We start from the raw sequence: 12,560 nt of genomic DNA, 5'->3' as shown, positions 1-12,560 counted from the left end.
TCTAAATATATAACAAAGTTTAGCTCATAAATACAAAAAAAAAAAAAAAAAAAAAAATCAAACAAACCGTGATCGTGCATCGCACGGGTTTCATCTAGTATTTTACTAGTTTTTTGCCCGAGCAAACGCTCGGATATTCAAAAAAAAAAAAAAAATTAATCTATAAATTATACGCAGTACTATCTATATTATTAAATTTATATAGATTAAATACATTAATGTAAAGTACTTATCTCTAATTTTTGTTTGTTGACATGTTATAAATTTGAAATTGAGTGAAAATCCTTTTTTTTTTTTTTGTTTTATGTAAAAAACAAACAATGCATAGATTGAAGGGAATATATAATGCATTTTATAGATTAACGATTAAATTTATTTATTTATTTATCTAAGTTGTTATTATTTTTCTATTTTTTTAGGTTGTTTATTAGGTTGTATATTCTCTTTTTGTTTATTTATTAGCTATTTTATTATTTTGAAAAAAAAAAGAAAAAAAGGATTTATGGCGGGAAAATTTTTAATGTGAACGCGACACATGTACTTCTAGAATAATCCTGGTGATTACTTTAGTATATACTTCCTCCGTTTTCTTTTACTTGCAACACTTCCCTAAAAAGGAAATGTCACAATACTTGCAACACACTACAAAAGGAAAGTTACTTTAGGGGAAAACTATACTATTTCCCTTATTTAAAGCACATAGCCCACTAAATTACACTCCTAACAACCACTCATCCCATTTTAAAGTGTATTACTACCTCCGTTTCTTATTTCTCGCAACAAAGGGTTATTATTTGTGAGATATAAAATATTCATTTGTTGCAAGAAATAAGAAACGGAGGTAGTATATCATATGAACCCCACATTTCTTAAATACCGTGAAAAAGTGTGTGTTGCATCTAAAAGAAAACGGAGGAAGTAGTATTGATATATATATTTACGAGTATAATAACTCTCCAATTTCCTACGAATGTTTTTCTTTTTTCTTACTAGTACCTTAAAAGTTTTTATTTTATTTTATCTTAAAAGCAGCTCAAAAATATTGGAGAAAAGCTGAAACCCCATCACTCCTTTTCTCCATTGCTGTTGAGCTTCATTCGAGCATGGATTCCGACGACGATCAAACCATTCCACTGAGCCAAAGACCCGAATGGTCCGACGTTAATCCGGTACCCCAGAATGACGGCCCGAACCCGGTTGTTCCGATCGCATACACTGACGAATTCAGAGAAACTATGGATTATTTTCGAGCTGTTTATCTCTCTGATGAGCGTTCTTCTCGTTCACTTCAACTTACTTCTGAAGCTATCAAATTGAACGCCGGAAATTACACTGTAATTTTACAAAACCCCCATTATTTTTTGCTTTAATGGGTATTTTTATTTGTATATTTTTGTTGCTTTTGTTTGATTTTGGTGTATAAGGGGCTGCTAATGGGTAATGATGTAGACGGGATTCGATCCGAGGTCTTGAGTACTGTGTTAGTTGACATTCAATTGCATTTGGGGTTGATGTTTTATTATGTGGGTATTGATTATTTAGTTATACTTGTTGATTAAATTGCTTTTATTGGAATATGGGTCTATGTAAAATGTATGAAATGGGTTTTGATAGTTTGATAGTTGTAGCTTTGCTTGAATTAATTAATTTAGTGTGTAATTACCCTGTATTTCAATTGTGATTCTTGAGTTTGGTAATGATTTTGATATTAGTTGGACAAAGTTTAGGGTGTTTTGCTGTTTTTGTGTCTAGGATTAGTTGATTGGAGAAAGTATTTTGATGGTTTTGTTGGGCTTGTTGGATGAATAAATAAAAGGGTTGAGAAAAAAGATTGATTTTCCCTAAATCGGTTGTTTGTATTTGTTGAATAATCACTCTTGATCTGTTTAGGGAGTTTTGCTTATTTTGTGTGTAATCGATTTTCCATATTGCTCCAAAATGAAGTGTGAAAGTGCCCTACCCATGTCATAGTGTCGAGGATATGTGCCCTACCCGTCTGACATAGCTCTTGATTGCACCTTCTATATTCTTCTCTCTATGTAGTATGCATTGCACATTGGAATTAAGTTTTCTTTGAAATATACTTTGCTGTAAATTATTTATATTGCATTCGAAAGGGTAGTACTTTACTCTTTTTTACAGGTTTGGCATTTCAGGCAGCTTATTCTTGAGTCCCTGAATGCTGATTTGCACAAAGAACTGGATTATGTAGAAAATGTTGCGAAGAAGAATTCAAAGAATTACCAGATATGGTAAGTGGCGTTATCTTTTATTTATTTTAATTTTAACCCTTCGTGAAGTGATGATCTATTTCATATGGCATGTATAACGTATCCACAATCACTTTTGTCATTAACATTGTCTGGTACTGTTAGTTCTCTTTTTCTGCTTATATTATTTGAGAAGCTATAACCAGAGATGAATAAATTGATTAGGACCATCATTTTAAAAACAACTAGTGAGTGATCCCGGGCATTGCCCCGAGTTGCTACTGTTGTAGACGTACAATCAATAAATTTTTTAGAAGTCTTTTCAAAACTGCAATTGTCATTGTCAAACCAAAATTGAGTTATTCTTTAAATATAGTTTTTTTATTTTATAATTGAACCTTGTGGTTTGCACTTATATGAATTTTTTTCTATACAAATAACATATTTTATATTGGCTTAGATGGTTAAATAGTAATATGTGTAATAAGAGGTTTAGGAACGCTTTTTAATATGCGGAGTACGAAGTAGGGAATAAAGAGTGAAGTAGGAAATAAATATGTGTTTTTTTGTAATAATTACACCACATGGTTTTAAGTTATATATATTTCTTTTTCATAATTATAACGTGTTTGATAATTAGCTTAGATGGCTAAAGAGTCAATTTTGTTGTAAGTGGTTTGGGGTTCAAATCCTCTTATCATCATTTTTTTTTTTATTTAGTGATGGTGTGGTATGTGGAGATGTTGGGTAGGTGACATGGCGCCGTCAAATGTTTGTGAAGTGACGTGGCGTCATGAATTGTTGGTGAAGTGACGTGGCGTAATTTGGAAGAGGCTACGTGGCGCATAGACGTTTTTATAAACGCCTTTTAATATATTAGTATAGATTGTTATGAACTAATGCTCAACAAGTTCTGGCTTATCATGTAACCATTTTGCAGTCCAGGAGAAGAGTTTTTGATAGTATTAAAATTTCACCAAGTTGATATTCTTTATCTCTGTACTGGCTGTTTCATCTTATTATAGTTTTGTGTAGGCATCATAGACGGTGGCTTGCCGAGAAGCTAGGACCAGATGCTGCTTTTAGAGAAATTGAATTTACAAAGAAAATACTTTCTCTTGATGCTAAAAATTACCATGCCTGGTCTCATAGACAGGTGAGCTTAGAATTCAATTGTTTGGCTTGGTGTTTTTCTTATGAGTCGTATTATTCCATTCCTTGACGCTGTTACATGAAAAAGCACGTTCACATATTATTTCTTGTGCAGTGGGTTCTGAAAACATTAGGTGGTTGGGATGATGAACTCGAGTACTGTAATCAGCTTCTTAAGGATGACATCTTTAACAACTCTGCTTGGAACCAGGTATGCCACTAATTTTGAAGATTTTTCTGAATTATTTTTTAAGTTCAGTTAAAAAATGCATGAAAGGCATTAAGGGGGTAATTTTCTGAAATCTATCACGCTGATCTGCTTGTAGATTGTCCTGTGTATTTATTCTGTGCAAATTAGTCAACAATGTACTAGCTATATAATCAGTATTTCCAGGTCAAAGCATGCACAAATCCATCACTTCATATGTGAAAACATTCTCGGAGATTAAAATAAAATTGCAAACTACAAAGGTGAGTATATTCACTAAAGGCTTTCATGTAATCAAGTTTGAAGAAGTTTTCTAAGCATGGCATACATATTAATCATTGAAAGGGGGGAGGTGGTGCTAAAAGATCGACACCTCTCTTCTCTCATGCTATGTTCTGAAAAGGAGTATCCAGATAGAGCTGCCATTGTTTGTAACAGGGGTGCTGAGAGATCTGCACTAAGTCGAAAATACTGCTCAACTGGGGGGGGGGGGGGGGGGTGGACTGTATAAAGAAGTAGGTGAGCATATTGTAGGTCTCTTGGTTGCTGATACCGTTGAAGAAATAGCTCTTGTTCTTTTCTCTTCTAATAAAAATGTTGAAAAGGGCCAAGCCTCATAAACAAAGAGTTGACTTAGTGACAAGTTACAACTGCTGTTTGAAATTTTGACATTAGCTATCAGTTGTGATGACCTATATATAGTCTATAAATATGGGGGCTTAAGAAAGGTTTTCATAATGTTTCTATTGTTCTAAAAGGCTACAACCAGTTGTTGTAGGCTTCCTTAAGATTGTATAATAATAATTGTGGAGGGTAGAGGATTGGAGGATAGGAGGACCAGGGAAATGATAGGAGAGGTGGATGACACAAAAATGAATGAAAAAGAAAAGAGACAAGAGGTGATTTCCCTACCAATATATCCAACTATGTAAAGGATAATGGATCCCCGTATTCTTTAAATTTATTCCTAATTTTCATCCAAGTAAAAGAAATAGATTTCTCACTCTTCCAAAGTTTTTATCATCCTATTCCCTCCCGGCTTCTTTCACCCAATTACTCATTTTGCATTTAGGGCTTTTTCCCCTCTAGGACCTTTCTCTAATCCTACATTGGAGAAGTTCTTTTGGTAATGCTTATAAGATCTTTCAGATGGAATCATAGTGAGACTGTGAGATCTTGTCGTTCTCTATTGAGGTTTGCAGTTCACAAGGGTAATTGAAATGCACCTTTGACATATCTGCGGCCTGGAGATCTATTACTTGGATAATTGTGGTGTCTAGAAGTTGGGTATAGTTTACACATTTGACTTTATCCTAGTAGGAACTGAAAGAAGAATTCAGTTACCATTCATACAACCACAGTATAACTTGAATGTTATATTTGATTCTAAAATTTACTGGATTGCCTAAACTGGTATCTAAATTTTCATTGATGTAGTAAAGCGGAACTTATAAATGACGAGAAAATATAGTGTTCCCGAGGTAGGTTAGGAAATTCTTTTGACGTCATTCATTAAAATTACTATAAACTATCAAAATATTCATTGTAAGATGGAATGTTGAAAATGATACTGTAGTTATCTTTGCCCACTAGTCCTGACTCCTGAGGTTGTAGGTGAAATCCAATTTCCAGGTTGGAACCTTTAAAAAGAGTCCATACTTCTGTGTATGTAATATTTCTTTTTCTGATTTTCTTAAAGAAAAAAGTTAACAAATTCAGATGTATATTGTGTAAAAAAACAAAATAATAATAATAAAAAAAAAAAAAAAACCCAAACAAATTAAAGTACTAAAAAAATTGGGATGTAATTGTGTTTGCTGAGGGGGTGTAATAAAAAATGCGGAGAGCGGAGTGTTCAATGAATTTGGAGTAAAAGTCAGCAATCTGGTAACTGCCTCTACTTATAAACTGATGGATGACTTTACCTCTTCCAGCTACTGTGAGAGCTGCATTTGTCTAATTTGCTTCAGGAGCTAAGTTCTTGTATGCTTGGCAGTTGGCACTTTAATTGAAAGCACAAAAGACAGATCGATCTCACTTCTGCACTGATCATTGTAGCTTCATGTGAGATAAGGATCCCACTATAGTTTGTATTTTTGCCACAGCAATCATTTTGCTAAATTTTTTATTCTGCTCTGTTCTATACCTTTCACCTTCACTGTGTTCCATCATATTCTACTTGCTTCATCTTACAAAGTGATTTTCTTATACATCTTAAGTACATCCTTGTCTGTGTATGCTTTCTTCTGATTCCAGGGTGTCACCACTTTATGTTTGTTCTCGTTTATCTTACAAAGTTATTTTGTTATAATCTTTAAGTACTTCCTCTGTGTATGCATTATTCTGAATCCAGGGTGTTGCCAGTTTATGGTTTTTCTTATTTTGCTATGGGAAAATGTGGTGGGATCTTAAATTGTGCAGTTCATTATGAAAAAATCTTGTTCTGATGCTAATAATGTCCGTGCTGTAGATTTATCCAATAAGTGTACTTAAATGCTTTACTCTTTATTTTGCTACGATACAATTCTAACTCACTCCTCTGTTATATGTGATACAGAGGCATTTTGTTGTCACAAGATCTCCTTTGCTTGGAGGCCTAGATGCCATGAGAGACTCTGAAGTGAATTACACTATTGAAGCCATTGTACAACATCCCGAGAATGAAAGCTCATGGAGGTACCTTCGGGGCCTTTACAAAAAAGACTTGAAGTCTTGGGTAAATGATCCTCGAGTTTCGTCTGTATGCTTAAAGATCTTGAGCGCCAAAAGTAGATGTATTTTTGCCTTAAGTACACTATTGGACCTCATCTGCCAAGGTCTTGAACCAAGCTCTGAGTTAAAAGAAGCAGTTGATTCTCTAAAGAGTTCAAATATAGAATCAAGCAGTTCTGGCTTAGCAGAAACTATATGCTCAGTTTTGGAAAGCATGGATCCCTTGAGAGTGAATTATTGGAGTTGGCGCAAGGAACACATCCCTACTTTAACACCTTGACGTCGATAATTAAGTTAAAACTTTTATCATCCTATATATGTTGCGGTCCTTGTGGATTGAACCATTTGATTAGGCATTTTACTTTTACCCATGAAAATTTAAAAACGTTGTGGAATTTGATTGAACATCAATAGATATTATAGAGAGATTGATTTCCGGACTGAGTTCTTTTGCATATACTAAATGCAGCTAATTAGTACTGTACATCCTTATGTCTCACGAAGTCATAAAAAGCACTCAAATTACAGTTTACGATGATCTTCCCCTCAAAAGCAAAAATAGCAACAAGTAGGGGGCCACCAAACTTTGTTTTGACAGCATAAAGAATCAGAATGAAGCCACAAAGTAAATGACAGCAGAGTGCAGGCTGCTTGAGTCTTTCAGGCCTAGCAATTGGTAGCAAATTTACAAGAATCTGGACATCCACAATGAACTACTTCTGTTACTATAGCTTTTCACGTACTGATTTCTTCGGCTTTGATGATGGACTAGGAGCCTCCTTGAAAGCAGATGGGCAGAGGCTATTAATCTGACAGACACCACATCGTGGTCTCAACGGTGCACATATGGTCTGCCCGAACCCTACCTGTTTAACATCCACCAGAAGTAACAAAAGGAAACTTGGTTAGAATAAATCACTCGGGTACACAAAATCTAGTACAGTGAAGAAAAATACTGTACACAACATCATATCAAGTACAATGCAGAAAAATACTGTACACAACAGCATCCAGGAATAAACTCAATGCATATACATTCAAAATTTTCCACAAACATCACTGTATCAGACATCTCAGATAGTCAGATCCTTGACATGACAGAGTCAAGCTTGGTAAATAACATCTCATTTGCAAACTAACACAATATACTCAGGAACATGAGAAGAGTCTTGAAATAAAAACGTTATTGATTTTCCATAAACAGGAGTACTAAATCGCTAATAAGTTTTAATTTATGATTTCCAGACCTGGTAAAGAAAATATATGACGCCTCATTGGCAATTATAAAATATTTCATATAAATAAGGTCTCCTGGGAGGCCAAGATATGTGAAGGAAAACATTATTTTATTCACAAAATATTTGATTCAAAAACATTCCAGATTAAGTATAAATGAGAGATGCAGTCATACCAAAAGTGGATTTATGGAAACCCATTCTTCCTTGGGAAGCCATTTCTGCAATGCCTCTCTAGTTTCCTCTGGTGATTTAGTTTTCTATAACATGAACAAAAATATTAGAATATATATTTGCAAACAAATAACGGTTAGAAGAGAGTTCATCATACAACATAAGTAGAAGGAAGAGTATAATCACTAAGTTCACTATTGTTGGCTATCCAGGGGAAAACGAAAGAAGGGCGCAGCTGTGTAAAAGACTACAAATGCAACATGAATATTTTATACCATCTTAACTTCTTAAGTATTACATTGACAATGCTGGGCTTTCAGATTTAGTTCAAAATAGCTTAACTATGGCAACATTCAAGGAGCACAGAAATACAGAATAATCACAAAACAACCTTCAAGGAGCACAGAAATACAGAATAACACGGAAATTTCTGAATAGGTGTGACGTACTGACATGTAGGCAAGCCACTATGGCAACATTTTCGGTTCAGGGGGGAAGGAGAGGGGGGGGGGGGGGGGAACTCACATAAACAATTCATCTGATTTGTCCATAATTAAAATTGAAATCCCAGACATAAAGCCTTCATAAAAAAAAGGTGATAAATAATAACATTGCTGTCTGGCAATGTGATATATTATGACAAAAAAGGAAAATTAAATGAAAATATAAAATAAGTAATTAAATAATAAAGCAGAAAAAAGGATGAAAAATGGGAGAGGAAAATAGCCAGTGTTGCTGTTGCAGAATATATGAAGAGTTTACCTGATTAGTGCCAGCTCGTGTCACCCATCCTAGTCTGTTGCAGATGCGATGGACATGAGTGTCAACACAAATTCCTTGGACATCATTCCAGGCAATGTGCAAAACCTACATTGTGACATGAATATAGCAATCAAAGCGACTTTTGAAATGGAAGTATTCAAAGTTCAAAGACGCACCAGATGAGCAATTTTAGGACCTATCCCAGGGAGTTCAAGTAATTGTTCCAGTGAGCTGGGAATATCTCCATTATACTTCTCAATACAGATATTTGCAACTTTTTTCAAGTTACTGGCCTTCCTGGTGTAGAACCCCACCTACAACGAATCAAGTGATATATAAAAATTTATTCACGTAATTACATATCAGACATAATTGGTCAGAGTAGATAAATATTCTTGCTTTATACTTCCCATGCCCCAGACACCACCAGACCAATAGCAATGCAAAATTGCAGTATAAAGCAAGAATATCTATCCTATTCATCAGCTTACCGGGTAGATCAAGTTCTTGATTGTTTCCTCATCAGCCTTCTCAATGGAATAGGGATCAAGAAGTCCATTTTCCAAGAGACGCTGAACTGCTCCTGCAAAGCCAAGAAGCCAGTCATTTGCTCATATATGAAGAAAAGAGTAAGGTAATACGGGAAACCCTTTTTATATACTAGGTAAATTGGCTTACAACAATTTGTAGATTTATTAGATCAAACAAAACCTGTGAGAAATATGACCTCACAGCATTCTCACTATGCCAGCTGTAAAAACCACATAAATTTCACATTGATTCCATTCCTAAAAATTTCTATTCACAAATGAAAATCAGTATCTCCCTCCACTTCGAGAACTGCAGAAAATTTGTTCACACGTGCAAAAGAATAAATGAGCAAGCCAAGGTATAAAGACTATAAACAAGGAGTATATTAATGTACATTATAAATTGTTTAAAATCACAAAAAACCATAAATAAATGTATTACTACAACCATTGGAGTTGATCTAATGGCCTCGAAAATCCTCAATACACCACATGAGGTATAAGCTAGATGTATACTACGTATTAAAGATAATAAGACAACCAGGATGCAGGCTTTGGAGTGTCTGTGTTTCCAACACTTGATAGTCAGCTTTGACATTTTAGAATGAAAACAAGCAAGTAAATACAAGAAGGGTGTTCACTGGAGAATAATCACCTCCTTTCCTCTAGAGTAGCAAAGAGGAAAAAAAAAAAAAAAAAAAAAAAAAAAAAAAAAAAAACCTACATACCAAGTGGTTATGTAGACTTTTCTTTTAAATGTATAGGATTGAAAAAGAGATTGGAAAACCTTTGTCGTTGTTAACTAAGATTTTGACATCTTCAACCACTCATAATGCCTTCATTATTATAAAAAACAATATTAAAAAAACAGATAAGTTTTTAGATAGGAACAAGAACTTGCCATGAGTAACATGATCTTTTGTTTGGCTTGAAAGAAGTGTACCAGCTAGTACAGCAAATCTTCTTTCCTGCAAGAAAAGCAATATAATTAGTCTTTTGAAGCTCCACATTTCAACATGCTTGTCATGATTATCATTCTATCTCAGTATGCACTAATCCTTTAATTTATTGCTATAAAAATATTATCGACATTCTTACTATTAGTGATAAGTCAACTATGACCATCACGAGAAATGAAGGGAATACAAATTAGCAAGTCAATGGAACATAACTTTGACATACTATAATAGGTTATCAGCGCTCCAGAAATTCTAAAGAACTAACATTTAATCTTCAACTCATCACTCAGAAAGTGGTGGGTGAAAAGATAAAGGAGGATCAGAATTAATAAAACAATCATCCAAAAATTGTGATATTGCAGATGAACAGGCAGCCATCACCCCTATGTTGGTCATCTAAATTAGATAATATTTGGGAATAAAAATTGAAATTATATCATTGAAGGTTTCCAAAGTAAAGAGCATCAGGATTAAAGGCGTTGTACCTTTGGGGGAAGAGAACTACCAGCCTTCTCACATCCAACAGAGTCTACTGGTGCATCTTCAGAAGATCTCATGTGACGGATTCCTTCAAGAACTTTCTCCCAGTTTTCTGGGGATTCACTTGAAGCAAATGATCCCAGAGTAACACTTTCTGTTGAAAATGGACATTATCAACAAAACAACCTTGAAAAATAAGTTCATCTGTAAGCACAAGTTTCCTACTTGTTATAGAGGGTCTAACAAACACAGAAACTTAAACACGGAGGGAGAACAATAGAGACATGATCCAGAGAGATAATTCATGATTAGAGTCTATTCAGAAAAACTCAAATACAAAGGTATAATTAGGCAATTTTCATGTCAACCATCAATCATCACTACAATGATTCCTTCAATATTCAAGAATTCATAATGACACACCTACCATGCTTCAAAGTAACCTTAGTTCTTGTAGGATGTGTTGGAGGCATAGGCTTTGACTTTCCTGAAACAAACGTAGTCATTATAAATTTGAAAAAGAATCGATTTATAGAAGTCAGGACTTATGACAAATAACGGATGTGAAAAAGTTTGCAAAGTATGAAACTCTAGCAACAAACAGCACTATACAGCACTTAAGCACTTGCCTTTTGTAGATGATTTAGCAATTCGCTTTTGAAAGGTGAAATCTTCAATATCAGGTAGGCCAGAATTCTACATCATGAGGAGTGAATTAACATAGATTGTCTTTTGCTATGCAGGACAAGAAATTATCAGAAAATATGATTCGAGCACTGCTCTATTCAAATCAGAATAACAAGAAAATGCAATCTAATATTATCAACCAAAGGGGTTATAAAATTGAAAGCCTTCAGTCCTCAGTGGCTAAATATTTATAGCCATTAATTCAAGATCATAGTCCATTAAAACACATACAAGTGAACAAGTGATACACCTATATAAGGTTGCATTTGCATGTAACCTACTTAGAACTCATAAAAGCACAATGTGTCTATTAACAACATAGCCTAGCGATGAGTGGAGTATAAACATGACCTAATAGGCTAATATCCCAAAATTACACCTTTTATTTCTACTCATATTGTTCCATATTACTCCAATAGGTTATGCTTAACCAAACTTGAGACCATATATGCACCATTATATCAACAACAATATAGCATCTCTTCTACTAAATAATTCAACCTTCTATATTAACATTAATTAATACTCCCTCCAACTTCTTCGTGTTTTGATTTTTGTGATAACTTTTAGAGACAAGGAAGTACTGCCTACAAAACAAACAAATTGGGTATAAAGGTAAAGGCATGACCAAACACCCACTTAACTATTACTAGTATATCAAACACAAAATCAAACCAAAAGACACGAACTTTAAGGGTATTCATACTCACTCTATCACTATGACTATGTTCTTCATCTGCTTCTCTTTTCACCCTCTTTTTCCTAACAAAAACTTGTGTTTCCGAACCAGAAACTGCGGTTTTTAACTCAGAACCTGTACACGAATCATGAACCCAATAATATTCAGAAACAAACAGATAAAATGCAAAAAAAAAAAAAAAAAAAAAAGGTGTGCAATAAATTCAAAAGGGTATGTAAATATTTGCTCATATTTCTTGTAATTTTGTTTTCCATAACTCAAAAGGTCATACCTTGATTTGGGACTGCCTCTAAATTTGGGGGTTCTTGCTTAATGTTGAGGGCAAGAGCCTTTGAAGAGAATCTAGTGATGGGCATTTTCAAACCGATTTCTGCGTAACGAAGAGGATTTAGCTGCCCAATTGGAAATTTAACCAGCATTTTTGGGGTTTTATTACTTGTTTAATTTTTTGGAACACCATAATTTTTGGGTATATGAGAAGACACTAAAGTGGTGTTTATTTGGTGATCGCTCATAGTTAAGTACTTAAGTTGTTGAATGCACCACGTTGTAAACTAATTTTTTTCAATTTAATAAATCGTGTTGTTGGATTTTTTAGAACCAATTCGATAACGTGTTGGTTTAAAAAATAACTAGTGTGTAGTACGGGTGATGCCCCGGGTTGCTAGTTTGTAGTTGTTTAATTTGCTAATCAAATTCGACTATTTAAATAGTAATACTTGTTGGTTTTGAATTTAAGTCTTGCTATAAA

General features: G+C 34.2%; 2 protein-coding genes across 2 annotated transcripts; one reads left to right on the top strand and one right to left on the bottom strand.

Annotated features, from left to right (window-relative positions):
- The first annotated feature begins 997 nt into the window (after positions 1-997).
- Positions 998-6,726, top strand: LOC145608301 (protein farnesyltransferase/geranylgeranyltransferase type-1 subunit alpha-like). Its single transcript, XM_081663917.1, has 5 exons — positions 998-1,334; positions 2,143-2,252; positions 3,246-3,366; positions 3,478-3,573; positions 6,128-6,726. The coding sequence occupies exons 1-5, from the start codon at positions 1,104-1,106 to the stop codon at positions 6,560-6,562; spliced, it is 993 nt and encodes a 330-aa protein (XP_081520043.1). The 5' UTR covers positions 998-1,103; the 3' UTR covers positions 6,563-6,726.
- LOC145608300 (endonuclease III homolog 1, chloroplastic-like) lies at positions 6,678-12,324 on the bottom strand. The gene is made up of 11 exons (XM_081663916.1): positions 12,081-12,324; positions 11,820-11,923; positions 11,052-11,118; positions 10,850-10,909; positions 10,428-10,576; positions 9,885-9,951; positions 8,945-9,036; positions 8,630-8,767; positions 8,454-8,558; positions 7,694-7,777; positions 6,678-7,148 (listed from the first exon to the last, which is right to left on the bottom strand). The coding sequence occupies exons 1-11, from the start codon at positions 12,226-12,228 to the stop codon at positions 7,008-7,010; spliced, it is 1,155 nt and encodes a 384-aa protein (XP_081520042.1). The 5' UTR covers positions 12,229-12,324; the 3' UTR covers positions 6,678-7,007.
- Between the last annotated feature and the right edge of the window lie 236 nt (positions 12,325-12,560).

Source organism: Chenopodium album, chromosome 23, assembly GCF_948465745.1.
Source record: "Chenopodium album chromosome 23, dcCheAlbu1.1, whole genome shotgun sequence".
NCBI classification, from domain to species: Eukaryota; Viridiplantae; Streptophyta; class Magnoliopsida; order Caryophyllales; family Amaranthaceae; genus Chenopodium; species Chenopodium album.
The sequence above is the reverse complement of the archived record's forward strand: the minus strand, read 5'-3'. Positions and strand labels throughout refer to the sequence as shown.